This window comes from Solanum lycopersicum, chromosome 12 (genome assembly GCF_036512215.1).
Source record: "Solanum lycopersicum chromosome 12, SLM_r2.1".
NCBI lineage: Eukaryota > Viridiplantae > Streptophyta > Magnoliopsida > Solanales > Solanaceae > Solanum > Solanum lycopersicum.
Window position 1 is genome coordinate 62,171,255 of NC_090811.1, and position 20,160 is coordinate 62,191,414.

Below are 20,160 nucleotides of genomic sequence, written 5' to 3' on the forward strand. Positions count from 1 at the left end.
TATAAACTCCATCACATTAATTGGATTTTTTTTAATTTCTCAGTCTTATAATAAGGTTAATTTTTGTTATATTAGCATTGTATGTCTGAAATTTTTTAAAACTATTATACTAAGATGTTATTATGAGAAATATATAATATAATATAAATAAATGTCTAATTATATAGAAAATCTGAATATTATATTGCAATCTTTTCATAGAAAATGATTGTTATAATAAAATGAATTAACTCAAAGGAAAGACCCACCAAATAACAAGAGCGTTAGTTTTTAGGTTAGCTTAGAATAATTTGTTTATGTCATTAGCATATAAAACTCCATTGAAGACTCATAAAACATAAATACCTTTTAAATTTTATTTCTTTGTATTTATAACACCGTTAAATTTTTTTATAATAAAATAGTTTATCTAAAATATACTTTTTTTTTGTTACTATATTGAGATGTTATTACAAGGAACATATTATAATATGATATGAAATTATAACAACGATAACAAATATTCAATATAATTTTATAAGTGAAATTTAAGAAGGATTAAGTGTACGAAAACCAACGAAAAACAATATAAAAATAAAATAGAGGAGTATAAAATGAAAGCACCTCCCCCTTTTATCTCTGAACTTTGTGGGGATTTGATGCAATTTTTCTTTGGATTTCTGCTGAGAAAGTTAAAAGGGTCCATTTTTTTTTTTTTTATTATCCAAATCAGCCATAGCCACTGAAAGCCATAAAGTCTCTTGTGTGTCATTTGAACATTAGGTGCTTCATTGGGATTCTTGAATTTTGTAAATGTGAAAATTGCTTAAAGTTATGTTCTTAACTATAACTGGATTCTGAATTACACACTTCCTTTGCGTTCCATTTTTGTGAAGAAGAAAACACAATAACATTAAAAGGGTCAGTGATTCAGTAGTAGTTAATGTCATCTGGGAAACAGCTCATTTCACCTGAACCATTTTGCACCAATTTTGAAAATAGTAACTTTTTGGGCTGTAGTTGTCACTTGTCATTTGAATGTATATTTTTCAGAAATCATGTGCAAGAACTGTTCATTCTTTCATCTTTTTTTGTAGCATTTGATGATTTTGGACCATGATTGAGTACTTGAGCTGAAGCTTCTGTCAAGTCTTTTGGATTCATTAAACCAAATCACCAAAAAAAAGAAGTCTTTTGCTGCTAAATTTGGAATCTTTTTGCATAGATTTCTCCTCTCTTGTCATGTTAACACTAAATACTTCTATTATATAAGACAAAGATTACCTTGTGTTTCTTGAGAAATTCACTTAGGCTTATTAGTTGTTAAAAAGGGTCTCATCAGTTAGTCTCTTCTTTACCAGCATATACTGTTATAGAATAGTGTCAATTTCAGTTGTATATGGTGGGGCAGACAGCTCAATAATGCATATAAAGTTTTGTTCTCGAAAATGTTGTTGTTGTGTTAAGCAAACATGAATGTCCTGTGGGGTTGAGTTTCTTTAAAGTTTAAAGAAAGGTGTGAAAACTATTCTGGGGTAATGAGTAAGGAGGTGAAGAAAGGGAAGCAGGAGGGTAAAAGTAGTTGTGATGTTGCTGAGAAAGTTATGGTGGCTGTTAAGGCATCAAATGAGATACCTAAGAATGCTCTTGTGTGGGCTTTGACTCATGTTGTTCAACCTGGAGATTACATTACACTTCTTGTGGTTGTTCCTTCACAAAACTCTGGTATATAACATTCATCTGACTTGTTTACATTTCTTTCAGTATCTCATTGTGGTAGCACTAAAATATAGTATGCAAGTATGCAAGTATATGTCAACTACATTTATAGAAAGCAAAAAGCCTACAATAAGAGAACTTTTGATTGTTATCATGGAGTTTATACAGAATATAGCTATTTGGTATTCTTACTTGCTTTGAGATTAGGTAATTATTAGAGTGCCCGGACGCCTGTTATGAACAATTAACAAAAGATTAGGTACTTAAGAGTGTTGCCTGATTGAAACAAAGTTTCTCTGAATTGAACAGAAATCTTGGTTTATTGATTATTCTGCTCCTCTTGCCTGATTGACACTATCATGTCTTCTTATCGATGCTGAATATATTCATCATGGATATTTCCGGCAGTCTGTTACTTGTAGCTATTTTCAAGCTAAGTTCATCTTGGCTCCTGTAAGAATGGGAAAGATAGTCCTTCAAGGAGGATTTATTCTCAAGCCACTGACTTCTAATTAGTCTATTTTGAAGCTAGTCCTTCATTGTTTTTCTTTACTGCTTTTCTGAAGGGTCTCCTTAATGCATCTCTACTGAATTCTTTCATGCCTAGACAAGTAAATACCTGGTGCTTCTTGTTATCAGTTTTTTCTGTTTCGGTGCTTTGCACTTCCACAAAAAAGTCTACCAATGGGATGTTCTAATTATATCATATGGGCATAACTTTTGTGATTTTCACAAATATTTGCTAGGTAGAAAGATCTGGGGTTTCCCCATGTTTGCTGGAGATTGTGCCAATGGTCCCCGGAAGTCACATAGTAGTGAGCAAAAGTCAGACTTAACATATTCCTACTCTCAGATGATCCTTCAGCTCCAAGATGTTTATGATCCCACTAAGGTTAATGCCAAAATTCTCTCTTTGTGCAGATTGTTATTAGGTAATTTTACACTGACATACTAAAAGCTTGGTGCTTTTCGTTCACTTCACCAGATAAACTTGAAGATTAAAATTGTTTCTGGTTCACCGCATGGAGCTGTGGCTGCTGAGGCAAAGAAGAGTCAAGCTAATTGGGTTGTTTTGGACAAGTAACTTTAGATCTTTTCAGAGTTTGATTCCTTGTTTATGTTCTTTTCGTTCTCTATCTTCTCTTAAGCTATTGCTGATTCTTGTTTGAACATTTTCCAGACATCTCAAACATGAGAAGAAATGTTGTATGCAAGAGCTGCATTGCAATCTCGTAGTAATGAGACGATCTCAACCAAAAGTTCTCCGCCTGAATTTAGTCGGTTCACCTAAAAAGGAACCTGATGTCTCGGGCTCATTATCTTCGGAGAAAGCTCAATCATGTGGACCAGAACTAGAAAAGAATTATTCATTGGCTTCTTCTAGAGGTCCATTAGTAACACCAACAAGTAGTCCAGAGATTTTCAGTGTTACTGAAGCTGGTACTTCATCAGTTTCAAGTTCTGATCCAGGAACTTCACCATTTTTTGTCACTGAAGTAAATCGGGATTTGCATAAGGCAGAGTTGTTAGCCTTAAAGGAAGATCAAGATGTAGACGATTCAAGTTCAGAGAGTGAGAGTGAAAATCTATCTTGTTCGAGCTCAAGATTCCAACCGTGGGTGGTGGACAGTGTCAGTTCACATTGTCAACTCTCTCAACACCAGCAAATTAGCTCGATGAGATCTTTAGACAGGCCACAAACATCTACAACCAATTCATTATCGGAGAAGTTTACTAAGCTTGATAAAGAAGGTGACTCCGGATCCCTGAGCTATAGAGATGATATGGATTACAATCGAAATATGAGAGGATCAGGTACATTAACCAGACATGCACCTCTTGGACCTCCTCCCCTGTGTTCAATATGTCAACACAAGGCTCCTGTATTTGGGAAACCCCCCAGGTGGTTCACTTTTACAGAGCTGGAGCTTGCAACAGGAGGATTTTCACAAGCCAATTTCTTGGCTGAGGGAGGATATGGATCCGTTCACAGAGGAGTCCTTCCAGATGGTCAAGTTGTTGCTGTCAAGCAACATAAGTTGGCAAGTTCTCAAGGGGATCAAGAATTTTGCTCGGAAGTTGAAGTGCTCAGCTGTGCTCAGCACCGAAATGTTGTCATGTTGATAGGATTCTGCATTGAAGACAGGAGAAGATTGCTAGTGTATGAATATATATGCAATGGTTCTTTAGATTCTCATCTATATGGTATGTGTACTCATGTTTGTTTATGTCCTATAAGACTATAATGAAATATGCTGATTATTGCTGCTTCAATCAACAAATGGGCTTCTTTTAGGTTGTCTGGGTTACTTTGCATGGACTGTTATGATAATAATGATATAAAGAGGGTTTTAGTGGTGTCTAAGATAAGTCTTTCTGCCTTTGTATTACTTACCATCATGTTCTGTCTTTACAGGACGCAATAGGGAACCTTTGGAGTGGTCTGCACGTCAAAAGATAGCTGTTGGAGCTGCACGAGGTTTGCGATATCTTCATGAAGAGTGCAGAGTGGGCTGCATTGTCCATCGGGACATGAGACCAAACAACATTCTCATCACTCATGACTTTGAACCACTAGTATGGGCAACCTCTTACTAATAAGAAAGTTATTCAAGATAAACGTTAACTTCTAACCGAGGCTCCTTCAGAGCATAAAAAGAGTCTGCACCAGTGTCTCGTATTTCCCTGTGTATCTATTCTTGATAGCTAATGACTTGTCAAAATTCTCTTACATGGATCTACCTGTCCAATTACCATTGACAATACTTAGAGATAGATAAGCAGTTAATGGAAATATGACATTTCTTTTAGGTGTATCACTAATATACATGGTCACATCGATTATTCTAATCTCTCTAAGCTCAATTGATTTTTCTTGTCGACTTAGTATATATAACAAATCAAACAGATTCCAAGTGCTTCTCCATGGCTTTTCAAGCAACTGATTAGAAGACGAAAACAACAAAAGGATATCATCTTTGTGAACAAGTTAACATCATGAATTTATTGTGCTTTAAGCAGTACTTCAAAATGTACTAATCTTGCTTCACCTTTGTTTTCTAGGTCGGAGACTTTGGTTTGGCTAGATGGCAACCGGATGGTGATACATGCGTTGAAACAAGAGTACTTGGAACATTTGGGTTAGTCCTTGGAAAGTTGTTTGTATTTTGCTTTTGATATGACATTGCAGAACTAATAAGCTAATTTTCTGTATTTAGGTACTTGGCTCCTGAGTATACTCAAAGCGGCCAAATTACTGAGAAAGCTGATGTTTACTCGTTTGGTGTGGTGCTCGTAGAACTTGTAACTGGTCGTAAAGCAGTTGATCTTAACAGGCCTAAAGGCCAGCAGTGTCTCACAGAATGGGTATAAAACCTCAACATCTTATTTTACATCTGTTTTTAGTTCTGATTTTTTAGGGAGCAGTTATACAGATATGCAGGAGTTCCTTCCATTTCCCCCTTTTAACATATCAATGAATTTGTCGTGGATTCTGTTTTCAGGCACTTCCATTGTTGGAAGAATGTGCAATCGTTGAGTTAATAGATGCTCGTCTAGGAAGCAGCTACAAGGAGCACGAGGTGTATTGCATGGTGCATGCTGCATCTTTGTGCATAAGGCAGGATCCTCAGACTAGGCCTCGAATGTCTCAGGTATGTGTTTCCTTTTGCATAGACTTTTTACTATCTTGATTATGATTCTTGCAACTTAGTCATGAATAGGGCTGGATTCTCATGTAATTTTGGTTTTATCTTAGGTACTTCGAATTCTTGAAGGTGACCTAATGATGGATTCTGGTAAAATGTCTACAACACAGCCTAGGTATGATGTGGGAAGCCAAAGTGGAAGGATTTTGTATGAAAGGTACAGTGGTTCTATACGAAAGGACGAACTGGAGGGGCTAAGTCCAAAGCTCTCATTTGATAAAAGGAGCCCCTCTATTATTAGGGATAGGGATAGTAGTCACAGGACTGCATTTTCAGATCATCTGTAACTTACTTTGTACCAATTCTTGTGATCAAAGATATATATTGCTGCTATATCAGTTGAAACCAGGGAGTTCTGATCAAAAGCCATATATATTTCCATTACTTGTGCACAAGTGAGTCATAATAGTGTGTTTTTTTGTGTTGGTGCTCAATCTACTTGTGTTGATCTCTAGGAAAGAAAAAATCGATTCTTGAGGCTTGTGTTACTCAAGTGTAGGGGTTCAACCGCTTGAACAATCCTCACTCGTCTATAACTGTTTCGATACACCAAACTTGCATTATTACAAGTTTCACTGCTGCATTTTATGAGAAAAGCACTCTATTTACAAATTTCATGTAAAGGTCAACAATTCAGATAAAAGATCCAATATACATTCATTGTTCAAGCAATTCAGAAAAAGATCCAATATACATTTCATTGTTCAAGCCATTTGATTCCTCAGTGCCATATTTGCAGTGAAAAGGGAAAATCCAACCTTTGTACATCTCCAAGCTAGTAGTATCAAAGTTGTGAAGGGTCTCCTCCATTACAAACTTGGAATGGACTTGGCTCGAATAAACTGCTTGAGCATAGCTTTCTCCTCATCAATGCGCTTTTTCTCCTCGGGATCTTTTGGTTTAAGTTTTCTCTTCTCTTCCAATATCCACTTCATTAGTTCTCGTTGTCGATCTTCTGGTATTGGTTCATGAACAACAGCAGGCTGCACAAGAGCTGGAACAGTTGCTTGCTTTCCAGCTACTGCAGTAATAGCAGCGGTTGATGAAACTGAACTGCTAGGAACATCTGACACTTCTCCTGCCTCAGTTCCCACATCTTTCTTTTTGGTCATGAAAAGATAAGCTACATAAATTACAAAAAAAAACAAACATAAGTCGATGTACGATGAATGTAAAAGCAAGATGAGTTATTGAATTAGAATTGGAAAGACACGGAAGCACTCCAAATGATGTAGAGAATGCAAGAGCGTCACGAGTCAGATTGGATTATCATCAGAATCAGACATCTCTCTAGAACATAACATGTTGACATAATCTGAAGTGATTATGCTCGTTACATGTACATAATAAGTGCTCACTACTTCACCTTTAGAATCATCTCTTAACAGCACATGGAATAAAGACAGTCCACCACTTGGAGTACGAGTTAAACATGTAATGATTTCTTATATCGAAACAGAACATATTTAGATACAAGAAATATAGATCAATTGATTAAGACATATGGTGCACAAGGACTATAAGTCACTAGATAAGATCTTAAAAGAAGGCTATCCAGTTATGTACATTTCTAACTTGATTAAAAAACCCAAGTGAAATGCACCACAAAGTAAAAGTGCATACAAGATTCCATTCTTTCTTCTTTTAGAAAAAATTATCAAGCAAAGCTCAGACTTTCTCATTCGGTAGACCATACAAAACTGAATTGTAAGATTTCACCTGACTTCCTCATTTTTTCTTTACGTAATGGGAAGTAAAGTGTAAACTGGGCCAAAGGAATCAAAAATAGAGAATGGACTCACTAGTTTATATAAATGTCAATTCTATCAGAGTATTTATTTAGGCAACCATCAGACAGCAATCAAATTTTAGAGCAAGCAACACTATGGACAATGCAAACAACCATAATGCAGCAAACTTTAAATGTCATCCGCGAGAACCCCATTTTAGTTCTGTTGAAAATATAATTAAGTAAATAAAAATGTGCTCGAAAGCAGAGAAGGTACTAGGATGGTCACACGCTTTAACATGACGTCACACACTTTTAGATTAGATGATCACACACTTTAACATTTAACATGATGTTAGAGCAGGGAAGGTACTGGGATCGAGTTATTATAATTAATCGGAGAACTCATACACTATAATACAATGCATCTACTAAAAATATTTAATACTCTGCATTCAAATAAGGACTAGCCATCATCCCATATTTAGAAGGAAAAAGCTACGGCAAAATTAGCTAGGAGAAGACATTTATATTACAAAATACAAGGGGTGAAAAAATGATCAAGTTCTCTTGGTTTGCATTCTATTGAACTTTCTCCCATCTCTCTTCTTTCTCAAGTGTTTTTTGGCCTCTTAGTGCATCGTTTTCATTCCAAATTATTTTGCAATGTCAAATTCAAGTTTCTCAACGAAGTTTTGAGAAAATGAGTTATGTCAAAAAACCATTATTTTTCTTTTGGGGAGGTGAAACATAGAAGAAATGATAATCTTGCTGAGGAAGGGAATAATTTCGGATAGAGAAGGTTCTTGTGGGAGGAAGAGAAGTGAGCTGATTTTTTTTTTTTAGGGGGGGGGGGGGGGGCTCAGGGTGTCATGCTTCAGAAGTTGTATGTGGTCTCTTAGGGCCACCATTTCATTTTGCTGCTGCTGACAAAAAATGAAATAAAGAGGCACCTAGTGGATAAATCTCATAATGCAAAATTTCTAATCTGTGCTCCAAGGATTTGATGAGTCCTGCATGTTAAGAATATTTTTCTGGTACTTGTTCCACTTCCTTCTCAATGTTCTCCACCCAGCTACACATTTTATTTTGGTTGTGGGAAACAATTTAACAGTATTGTCAATGTTGCCCACAAAATAGAATTTTCAGACTACCAATTGGTAGTTGCTTCAATGTCACTAGTTGGTGACTTTTCTCCCAAGGGTTAAATTCTTTTTTGGAATTTTTGGAGCATGGACTGCACCATCTTTGTTCAAAGGCTCAAATAGTGAAAAATCTTGGGCATAACTGATGCTTGTTGGACTATACATGAATATTTAGAGTTTTGTGGGTTTGAGCAAAGGGGTGGGGGGTGTTATTATCTTTCCAGTTAGGAATAATTGAAAGGACATTCCTTTTTTTCCCTAATTTTGGCCGTTCTTGGGGATTATAACTAACAACATATTCATACTTCTATAAATGGCTTAGTGAGCCAACTGATTAGTCTTCTTCATCATACCTGATCTGAAAGCGAGCTTCGAAGACATACATTTTTTTCTTCTTGGGTTTTTTGGTTTTTTCTTATTTTTCCAGCATTCACCGTGCTCATAATATTCTTCAATTACATCTTCAAGACATTCTTGGCAAGAACATTCAATATCCCATGGACAGTGACCGGTGAAAAGATATTTGAACCCCCAGATACGAAAAAGAACCAACCTTTTTTGAGTAATAATTTGAAGTGTACTCTTGTTCTAACTTTTCTTTTCTTTCCTTCATACCTTTTTTAGACCCTATTAGTTACTAGCAAGTGTGGTATCTATTCTTATGATCTTAATATCTCTTCCCTGTCTTTCTTCCTAAATAAGAGATACTATCAAAACAATTGTAAAACTGTATACTTGACTTGTTGGGCATTATCCAGAGCTTACAAAGACACTGGCTTGATTCCCAGGCTTTAGCCAAAGACACATCCCGCTTTTGGCTTGGCTCCAGAACACCAGTGACTCAAGCAGTGATTACAGTTCTTCCTTTAAGAAAGAAAGTTTACTTGCTCGTTCAGGTAGTTAGTTCGCTTCCGCATCGGCAAGAGAGAGAATTCCTATTTGACATAGCTATTTGTGCAAGTATTTTACGGTTAAGAAGCAACTCTCTCTTGTACAGATCGTGTATTAATCTACTATAAGTCTATAACTATAGGGTAATACTTCCCTTCTATTATAACTATAGGATACTCCCCTTCCGCGAATGATTGCTTTCATCCGAGTGATCCACGATGAAAATCTCTTTTTCCTATCCCTATCCCATTCACCGGTACTGATCGTTGATACTGTAAAATATCATTTTCCTTATACGATCTACCATCTCCAAACAACTCAATAATCATCCAATAAAGTGATGATCCAACACAGTAGGAATTACTCCATTTCAGAGACCAACACCTCAAAATTAAACTTATAACCAGAGGAGATCTAATATTTGTTAAACAGGTATAGTATTAAACAACACTAACTAACCTCAGTTTTAACCAATGTCTAGTTGAAAATTTTTAGACATATACTGAACTCACATCAACTGTCACAAAATGATACTCCCTCGGTTCACTCTTACCTCTCCACTGTACTAAAATTACATTTTCATTTTTACTTGTAAACGAACATATTTTACCCTCACCAGTCACCACTAACTAGTTATTCTCCGAATCATTTCCCAAGACCTAAACCTAAATATCAATTAACATGGGTATTATAATAAAATACTCATATTAATCAGTACTTTTCAAGCACATGCAAAGTTCAAAGTACCGACGGAGTAGTTGGCACAATAGTTCTCTGCATCAATTGACCTAACATTGCGGATCTATCCAGATAATAACAAAGGATCTACAAACTAGAGTCAAAATCTGTACAAGATAGTCAAAGAGCAAGCAAATTAGCAGAGGTTGAATACAAGTTAAAGGAGTGATGGAAGAACCTCCAAGAGACAAATTGAGAGCCAAGATCATAGGCAAAAGGAACTTGTTACGGCGGAGAAAAGAATCCTTGAGTGGAGGCGGTGGAGGCGGCGCCGCCGCACTACCCACCGGCGTTGATGTTGACGTTGACGCCATGGATAATGAGAAAGAAGAAGTTGATTTTGCTTCACACTAATTAAAAGCAAGTTGCTTATTCTGACAAAGTTAAATAATTACTTCCCTCCATTTCATTTTTAGTGTTAGCACATGTTGATTTGGTATTTTCCTTAAACTAATTCGTACTTTTTTAGTAATAATTTATTTTAATAAAATACTATTCTATACTTTGAGATCGTAAATTTTACTTTAAGTAGCTTCCGTTTTAATTTATTTATTAGTTTAGATTTCGAAATTCAAACAAATTTTTTTTCATGTGATTTTTTTATATGTTTTTGAAAGAATGTAAATTGCTAATTATTTTCTCAATAGTTTTTAAATGTATAACTTTTGTTAATACTAAATAAATCAAAGTTAAAATTAAGAATAACTTTTAAAATTCAAAATAAGATAAACAAATTGATACAGAATAATGAATTATAAGATTAGAAGAAAAATAGAAAATAATATGAGCAATTATTAGTATTTAGGAACATCTATGTGGGATTTTTTATGTCAAAAATTATCCTTGATGAGTTGCAAATAAATTGTACCAACATTTAATCAAGTTTTGTATGCACATATGATTTCATTTTTTTCAATTTTATATGTCAAATTACTCGACAACTGCTATCTAGTATGATTCTTGTGAAATTATTGCTTCAAATTTAATAGACTTTTTCTTAGTTGATTTCATTATATTAAAAGACATAGAAAGTGCAATAATTTCTAGAGAAAAGATATAAATTGAACTTATATTGAAAAGTTAGTTACACGTTTAAATTATTACTGCGACTTATTACACATTTAATTTTTTTTAAAAGTGATATTAATATCCCTCAGCACGTGACATGACAAAGAAAGTTCTTCATCTTTTTTGAAGTGCGTGAGAAAAAAAAATATATGTTAGAATGAAAATTTGAACACATGACACTATTTTATTGGTCATTATACAATTATGTATTATAATTTTTAATATATCAATTATTTCAATCTTCTTTCTTTTTTAATTATTTCATTGGTGACCCCAACTTCTTTAAATCATTTACATTTTTTTTAATTTTGAGTTCTTCTTAAGAAATGACTAGCTAGATAGGTTACCATTGATTGTTTGATGAAAGCACATCCAATACTCTACCCTTAAAGAGGAATTCATAAAACGAAATAGAAAGAAGTGGAGAATATGATAGCTTAAAAAGAAAAGGTAACAATTTTCAACTTAAATTCATCATTTTTTCGTTCGAACTTGTCGGAGGACTCACCGGAAAAGATTACCAAAAAATAATTACGAGAAAAATAATGATTTCTATGGGAAATCTTATAACATTTATTCAAAAATTTCATGGTTATATTACCTAAATTCATTAAAAATTCATCGAAGAAAATAATTTCTCTATCTTTATTTTCTCTTCAAATTTTTATTTTTTCCTTCAATTTATGAACAATGGAGAAAAAAAAGAAATAGATTTAAAAAGAGAAAAGTATGGTGAGAGGAGGAAGATCAAAAGATAGAGATTTTTAAAACGGAAAAGGGTCAAAATTGCTTATGAACTATGTGAAATAGACCATTTATACCCTTCTTTACATTTTGGGATAAAAAATGCCCCTGTTGTTATCCTAAGAGACCACATATACCCTCAAGAGGTAACACCCCATACTTTTATTGACTTGGCAAGCCACGTGGGACTAATTTTTCCACCTAAGTACTGCCAACTAAGATTCACTAAAAAGAGCTAGATCTTTAGCGGCGATAATAGTCACCACAAAAGCCCAAAAATCGTCACTAAAAATTTTTAACATTAAATTTTAATTTTGTATTTTTTTAAATAAAACAAAAAATGATATGGATTAAGTAGGAGTTTGAAGACACTGTATTATTATTTTTATGTTATATGTAAATTGTATAAAATGTACAATGATGTTTTATATAGTAAGAGATGTGAATCGAGAAGTGATTTTCATGATTTTTCGTAATAATATTGGATGTTTTTAATATTGATATCGCAAGTTATTTATTTTAGAAAATTAGGTTGCAATCGAGAATTAATTATCATATTCTTTTGTTGAAAAATAGGTTTTACTAGCGAATGATTGTTGAAGCCTTAGTCGTCACTAAAATCACTCATAATCTTTGGTGGTAATATTTTGGAATTTTGTGACAACTTTTTCGCCTCTAAAAGTCAAATTCTTTAATAGTGAATCTTAATTGGCAATGCCTAGGTGGAGAGATTAGTTTCATGTGGCATGCCACGTCACTAAAAAATTGAGATGTTAAATCTTGAAGGTATTTGTGATCTCATAGAATATCGGCGGGGGTATTTTTTATTTCAAAATGTAATGAAGGATATAAATGGTTCATTTCACATAGTTCAAGGGCAATTTTGACCCTTTTTTCTGTTTTAAAATTAAAAAAATATTATTTATGTATGCAAACGCGTGTACAACACTTCTTTTTATAAAAATGAGATTGTCGCCGAAAGGGGGTATTAATATCACTTTGAACAAGATTAAATGCATAATAGGTCACCACAATAATTGAAATGTGTAACTTACTTTTCGGCACAAGTTCGGAATAATTTGTCTTTTCCCTAATTTCTATTAAATCATTCATAAAAGAACATAAAAAGTGCAACGAATTTCTTGCAAGTTGCAACATACACTCCCAGATAATTTGAGTTTGAAATTGCACTGTTTTAACGAGTTTCTTGGAAGTTGCAACTTGCAACATACACTCCCAGATAACTACAACTTTTAGTAATTCGTGACGAATTTTAGAGTAACAAAAAAAAGAAAGCAATACTAAATAAAGATTGTTAACTTTTTCACCTTCTACTGAAATAATCCAAACATATTATACATGCAACATAAATAGGGTCATGATCTCATTGCTATAAAATGTGTAATTAGATTTTCATCGGCTGGGGCAAAATTACTAGCTTTTGTGCCTTTCGGTAGTACCCACCAGTCTTTTCTAGCTCCACTGCTTATTGCCTCCATAACCCCTTCCACGGTCTCGAAACCCTCCGTGACCTAACCATAAAAGAAAATCATTAAACATGAAAGCATAGATGGTACTTTTCCCAGCCCATGAAGCTATCACAGCATACACATCCTACTGGAAAGTCAGTAGATCAGGGAACACATCAAAGGCCAACTAATCTTTTTTATATACAGAATCCATGGAATTTAGTCCATAGAGATTCAAAATATCCAATCAATTAATGTGGTATGATGAACCAAAAGATCAAAGTCATTTCCACAGAGAGTTAATAGACTAACCAGGAGGGGGAGGAGCACCACGTCCCATTTTTGCCAATTCAGGACTGACTTTCTGTCCAGCCTCCTCAAGAATGTTAACAAGGTCCTTCGCAAACCTAGCATTCGCTGCAGTAAAGAATGTGTATGCTGTCCCTGAGGCACCAGCTCTTCCCGTTCTACCAATTCGGTGAACATAGTCCTCCAATGATCCAGGAAAATCATAGTTGATTACAAACTTTACATCCTTCACATCTGCACCATTCAAAAATAAGTTGTGAAGTGCATAAAATGTTTCCTGATAGTTAAATTGTTATGGTGCAAGTTCACTTCTTTCGCCCTAAGACAATGTTGACGGGCCTCCACAGATTGAAATGCACTCAGCCAACTAGTTAAAGTGATAACAATTTTCAGTACTTCAGAGCAATTGGACATGCTTGCCATAACTTCCTTGCACAAAAATTCTTCCTCGTCTCAGTACCCTCTGAAGAGCAGATATTAGTCATTGCTCTTTTCAGCTAAAGTATGCAACTATGCAAGGTATATAGCAAGCAAAATATATGAAGCATTCACAAATGTCGCACCCAAGGATGTGGCTTAGTGATCAATAGAGTCTGTCCAGAACTATGAGGTCTCAAGTTCAAATCCCAACCGAGATAAACATCAATATGTGATTTTAACCATATTTCCTAACCTTGGTGGACAGAATAAACTGGTACCTATTGCTAGTGGAGGTGGTAGGTATCTTGTGGAATTAGTCGAGGTGCGCCCCAAGCTGGCCCGAACAACAAGATTATCAAAAAAAAACAAGAACCAGGTCCCAATACGAGTTATTTCTGTTCATATATTTAAACTGAAAAGTTGTCCTCGTGTCATCTACAAGATGCTACATAGAACCTGAATATCTTCATATCTAATGGCCACAAAACTAGAGATTGGCTATTTATGAAAATATGATTGCAACAATAGATTGTAATAAAACCAATAGTCATAGACGGATGAAAGTATGACCACGTATAAAACCATACAGACGGAGTCCGGAGCAGACGCATAATAGAACACTGATTAAAGATGAGACCGAAATTTAGAGAACCTCTAGTTAGCCTTAGAAGATAAGAAATTTTGTCAGGGGTTTGAGACTTCTAAGTCCATGTTAGATTTAAGAAACCTCTGGGTTTTTTTTAAAAAACACTAGTTTTGCTTAAATTTTTAAGACTCTGGTATTCTAAAACCTCTATTTTTCCTTTCACTATTATTTTTCGAATGGTACAATTCTCCTATAATTATTATCTCTGTTATCAATAAAATACATTCTTTAGTATAATGACCTAATAGAAAACACTAACAAATTAGTTTCAAAAAATAAATAGACCTAATGAGCAAAATAGATAATAGGAACTCTTAGTTTTCCTGAACTTATTTAGTACATCTAAGATTTAGACTCTGGTATTTAAAACCTCTAATTTTCCTATAATTACTATCTTTATTATCAGTAAAGTACATTATTCAGTATAGAAATCAATAGATCTAATAGAGAAAACTAGATAATAGGATTCAATACCACAATCCCGACTAATTTGTTTCTATTTGATAATGACAGTCCCGACTAATTTGTGATTGAGGATAGATGATAAATTGAATATTTTTTTACATCTAACCTTTATCTACATCTCTTCCAGCCACATGCTTCGCAATTTTTTAAATTTGTTCTCCAATTCGCACCTCACCCAACCTTCTATCTGGCATGTATATTATTCAATTATGATGTTTAACACAATAAATAATTAGTTTCATCCTTCACAACATTGGACGTAAAGGTTGAACAAATTATAACCAATATTTATAGTACAACAAGGTCACTTTAGGCTGAACCTCTGACGGGCCTCGACTTTCAAAGCCTGCATATGGGGGAATATTTTTCTTGTAAGTAGCAAATCAGAGCTTCTTGCAATAATTTGGTATTTGTTACAACAATTCAAGCAGATCATCCCTGCCTCTTTCAAACCCGCCCCCCCCCCCCCTTAATGTGAATTATTATCTTTCTGTTCATCTGTTGTGCATGTGTGCGTATTCTTTTTGAAGGTGGAAGGCAGGGTTGGGGGGCACTTATACCAATAGACTCAACAGGTCAATGGGGAAAATAGCCAAGTTCTAAAGAAAATGAGAACTGAATGTCTTTTGAGTTGGGAGCAGGAAGAATGGGAGACGAGATCTTATATTAAAATGAGCACTAAATGATTATATTATTCATAAAGAGGCCACTAGAGTTTCCTACCTAGACCTCGAGCAGCAACGTCTGTAGCTGTCATTATAGGAGACTTTCCAGCTTTGAATTCTGAAAGGACCCAATCTCTTTCTGCTTGACTCTTATCACCATGAATAGAAAGTGCCGGCCAACCATCCATCCGGAGCTGCCGAGTTACTTGGTCACACCCCTTTTTAGTGTCCATGAATATTAAAATCCGACTACCATCCATAATATCTTCCAGCAACTTTACTAATCTGAATTTACAAAACAGGTGTAGTTCAATGGAAGAATCTAACCAACTGTGAAAAGACATTGTTAAAAGGTTTTGAGGCCTCCAATACTCGAAATAATAGAATAAAGGGATAACACCCTACTTATTATACTTCTGGCTCTCCGAGACGATTTCCACATGCTGACGAATAGCGTGATTAGCTTTCAGGTCAGCTGAACCAATAATTACCTGAGCAATTTTTCAGAGAAGATAGTTAACAAGAAGAGACAGATCACATACAAACTTAAGTCGAAGAAAATAGTGTATTCACTTCTTATCTTGGTGACACTATAAAAGGAATAGGTGGGCCACAACATAGTGAATTAGTGATCAATGGCCTCACTTTGAATAGGCTAAGGAACTAGATCAGAACCTCAAAAAAAACTCACTTTGTATGCATTGAAAAGGAATTGTCTTGCAAGCTGCTCAACTTCTTTGGGCCATGTGGCACTCCAATACAGCGTTTGACGATCTGGGCGTATCTGCAAAACCATTGAACCTCAAATCCAACATCCCCAGTATGAAGAATGTCGAAGTGGGAGGAAAGAGGTAAACAGAATTTTATTGACTTGACAAACAGGAGTTACATCTCTCTCCTATTAATGTTTTGTATTGTCCAAATAAATAAAGTAACAAGAAATTTCTTCCAGACTTTTCATGCAAATTTAGTCCTGGATGAGAGAAATTGTCCATTAAACTCCAGATCTAAAAGGTTGCAAGGTGAAGCAAAAACTTCCTCTGAGAGAGGGAGAGAGAGAGAGAGTACCTTGTTCATACTGACAAAAAGCTATCCGTTTCAACAGATTTAAATACAAAAAGAAAGATGAATAAACACTAGAAATGATGGTAGTGTTTAAATGCAGAAGATCCAGAAACAAAACTTTCTAGCAATCATTTGTTCGCAAATCAAACTTTTTGGTAGAATCCACACATTAACCTTACAGAGGATACAGATGCTTAAAACGGCTTAAGAAATAAATTCAAAGATAACTTGCAGTTTGAACTGAGAACAAGAATTTGATCCAATAAGAGAAGAAACAAAAACTAGCAATTCAGGGGATACAAGACAGAACAGCTAATGGTGTTTCATAAGCAGAAAATTAATATGAGAAGGAAACTCAATTTGGATCTAACAGGTAATTACAAAAGCAAACCTGAGAAACAATTGCGGATTTGAGGTTCAAAACCCATGTCTAGAAAAGACGAGAAACTCATTTTGGATCTAACAGGTAATTACAGAAGCAAACCTGAGATACAATTTTGCGGATCTGAGGTTCAAAACCCATGTCTAGCATGCGGTCAGCCTCATCCAGCACGAGATATGTCACTCTTCGAAGATTTGTATGATTAGATTCTAACATATCAATCAACCTTCCAGGTGTGGCAATAACAATTTCAACACCTATCAAGTAAAAATATATTGATTAGTTCATTTATGACATGCAAAAAAATACTACAAAACTGAGAGAAGAAGCTCTAGGATATACCCGATCCATCAACATCACGACACAGTAGTAAAGTCACGTTGAGCATATCACCACCTACCTTTCTGAAGATCACGAACTTGGGGCCCCTTTGGAACCCCACCATAAATGCAGGTATTCTTAATCCGCGATGATGCACCAAACTTAGTAGCTTCTTGTTGAATCTGAACAGCAAGTTCACGAGTTGGGGCTAACACTAAGACAATTGGACCATCTCCATGATCTTGAAATAAGATATGAACAAAAAAAATAGAGGGGATGCATCAAAAATCACAATATGCAGCAAGAAGAAAGTACTGCTCAACAAAATATGAAGATGCATATACTCGTGAGTGAATGAGCTGCTCTGCACTTATACCTAAAATGGGCTGGGCATTAACGTGCACAATTGCAGGCAATAGATAAGCAATTGTCTTCCCAGACCCTGTTTCTGCTATGCCAATGAGATCACGACCCTTCAAGGCCATAGGCCAACCTTGAGCTTGAATAGGTGTAGGTTCAGTGAAGCCAGCTTTTTCGATTTCTTGCAAGACATAATCTGATGTAGTGTATCAAGCAAACATAGAAAGGGGGAAAAATACGAAGTGTCATTCAACCAAAAGCTTATGACACATGTTATCAAAAATATTGATGCGTAAACTACCCGTCAAAGAAAACAGGAGCCATTTGAAAATTTGAAAATCATAATACAAAAACAATAATTAAACAGAAAAAGCAGTATGAATTCACGAGTTCTACGTTAGAAGTCAGAAACTACCCTCAGTCACTAGATTCGGACAGCTCAATAAATCAGACACATGGATGATTCACTATGGTCATTTGGATAAATATTTGCATTTCTGCACACGTATTCAAGCTGATACTTAAGATGAATGACTTCCATTATCCATCAAGACCATCCTTTCATATCCTATAATGTTGATTTAGTTCCACATTAATGGGCATTGGGCAATTCCAACTAGCTACAGTTGAAGCACTGCTCAAATAATAAGAGAAAATGATTGCCAGTACACTGCTACCACAATACTTCAGGCATTCTGCATAACAGACCTTTGAACAAAGCACCACATTAGCCCCAAGTAATACCAAGAGGTCCCAATACTGCAATACTTAGGAAATTGTACCAAACAGCACCACAGTTGAGTTCTTGGATAAATTACTCGCAATAATATTTCTGTTTGGATTGGGATACACTGATATTCTGTTTTGGTATACTCATAATACATACTTATGCATCACAATCAGTCTAACTTGAAGAGCTTCAACAGGTTACACACCCTATATTCCCAATGTGCTACTCTTTCAAGTTCAAGGATTGTAAAAAATTTTCATACCATTACTATACATACTCTTTTTAGATCAAAATAACACCATTTTTTTTATGGATAGTGATTCTATAAAGGCCATTTTGCTTTAATATACCTGGAAATCCTACGTCATGAAAGGACTTTATAGGCTTGGGCACATCACGGCCCTCAATAGTGATCTCCCGTCGTCGTCTATACTCTTCCACCTCACCTTCAGTCATTGCTGCTATGGATGGTGATTCAACATAGAAATTCTTCTCAAATGGAGGCAAATCATCCAAATTAACCTTCCGTGGCGACTCCTTACCCTCGGAATCTCTCCTGCTCGATGATGATGACCTATAATTTGAGCCCCCACCGAAGCCTGAATCACTGAAAATAATCCAAAACTGAAACGCTTATTTAAAGCAACAAACCACTAATAATAATTACAGTCATTAATACTGTCATATAGCAGAAAAAAGTATATGAGTATATCCATCCTCCCGCCACAGGACCTACAACCCAGCCTAAAATAGCTAGGTAGGGAAGGATTCAGAAATAAGGAAACAACTCTCAAAGATCCTCTTTTTCTTTAAATGGTTATTTTCTTTATCCGAAAGTAACTCTAGAACACACATAATTCCAGAAAAAAAATATTTTTACGAATTGTTCATTTTGAATATTCAGTTCAAATAAGTCACATCTTGCTCAGACCAATAAACATAGCTGAGGTTATAGTTAAAACGCTAATAGAAACCGAAACAACTAGTTATAGTAAGCATGAATCCACAAAATTCAAAAGAAATATATTCTTTTTACACTCTCTCATATATCTTTTCCCCTAGGGAGTATACTAGAAGAGATATTTCAAGTAATGTTCAATTAATCTATAATAAAAATAAACTTTACAGGAATCATAAACCCTAACCATAATTACAGGCAATAATATTATCATACATGAAAAGCCGAAAAGAGTATGTTAATAAGTGTAGTTGGAGAAGATCTCAAGCTAAATACAGTTTACTCAGAGCAGATAAAATCCTAATCACAGTTTACTCTATCAATAAGAAATGTCGTAAAAAAGCATATATGAGTATATTTGCATATATAGCCGGAGATAATCTACAATTAGATATACTTTGTTCAACGTAGCTAAAACCTAAGCAGAACTACAGCAATAAGAACCATCCGAATGAATATGTTAAAGAGTAGCCAGAGTTTCAATAATTAGGGTTTTTACCTGCGACGGTCACGGTAAGAGCCAGGGTCCGCCGGACGGCTATCGTAGCGACTCATATTCCGGCAAACTCGTCGGAGGTATTAGACTAGAGTGTATTACAGGAAGCTTCTAGAAAGAAAATGGTGGTTTTCTCTGCCAAAGAAGAAGTGGT

The 20,160-nt window shown here is 35.1% G+C and overlaps 3 protein-coding genes across 3 annotated transcripts; 1 reads left to right on the top strand and 2 right to left on the bottom strand.

Moving 5' to 3' along the window:
- Nucleotides 1-597: 597 nt before the first annotated feature.
- On the top strand, nt 598-5,770 carry LOC101252561 (inactive protein kinase SELMODRAFT_444075). The gene is made up of 9 exons (XM_004252326.5): nt 598-1,704; nt 2,445-2,590; nt 2,684-2,778; nt 2,879-3,903; nt 4,115-4,275; nt 4,762-4,838; nt 4,917-5,064; nt 5,202-5,351; nt 5,456-5,770. The coding sequence occupies exons 1-9, from the start codon at nt 1,518-1,520 to the stop codon at nt 5,690-5,692; spliced, it is 2,226 nt and encodes a 741-aa protein (XP_004252374.1). The 5' UTR covers nt 598-1,517; the 3' UTR covers nt 5,693-5,770.
- Nucleotides 5,771-5,988: 218 nt separating this feature from the next.
- LOC101252853 (uncharacterized) lies at nt 5,989-10,409 on the bottom strand. Its single transcript, XM_004252327.5, has 2 exons — nt 10,087-10,409; nt 5,989-6,528 (listed from the first exon to the last, which is right to left on the bottom strand). Exons 1-2 carry the CDS (start codon nt 10,220-10,222, stop codon nt 6,215-6,217), a joined length of 450 nt encoding a protein of 149 aa, XP_004252375.1. The 5' UTR covers nt 10,223-10,409; the 3' UTR covers nt 5,989-6,214.
- Nucleotides 10,410-12,883: 2,474 nt separating this feature from the next.
- On the bottom strand, nt 12,884-20,160 carry ER68 (ethylene-responsive RNA helicase). Its single transcript, NM_001247721.2, is given in 10 exon segments — nt 12,884-13,252; nt 13,502-13,732; nt 15,753-15,979; nt 16,100-16,185; nt 16,386-16,478; nt 17,244-17,398; nt 17,542-17,703; nt 17,839-18,018; nt 18,903-19,159; nt 20,010-20,160. Coding segments are annotated over 10 exon segments (1,506 nt in total). The 5' UTR covers nt 20,066-20,160; the 3' UTR covers nt 12,884-13,193.

Coding starts and splice junctions, on each gene's coding strand:
- LOC101252561 (XM_004252326.5), top strand. CDS start 1,518: ATGAGTAAGGAGGTGAAGAAAGGGAAGCAGGAGGGTAAAAGTAGTTGT. Junction 2,779..2,878: donor AATTGGGTTGTTTTGGACAA/GTAACTTTAGAT, acceptor AACATTTTCCAG/ACATCTCAAACATGAGAAGA. Junction 4,276..4,761: donor CTCATGACTTTGAACCACTA/GTATGGGCAACC, acceptor TTTGTTTTCTAG/GTCGGAGACTTTGGTTTGGC.
- LOC101252853 (XM_004252327.5), bottom strand. CDS start 10,222: ATGGCGTCAACGTCAACATCAACGCCGGTGGGTAGTGCGGCGGCGCCG. Junction 6,529..10,086: donor TCTCAATTTGTCTCTTGGAG/GTTCTTCCATCA, acceptor TAATTTATGTAG/CTTATCTTTTCATGACCAAA.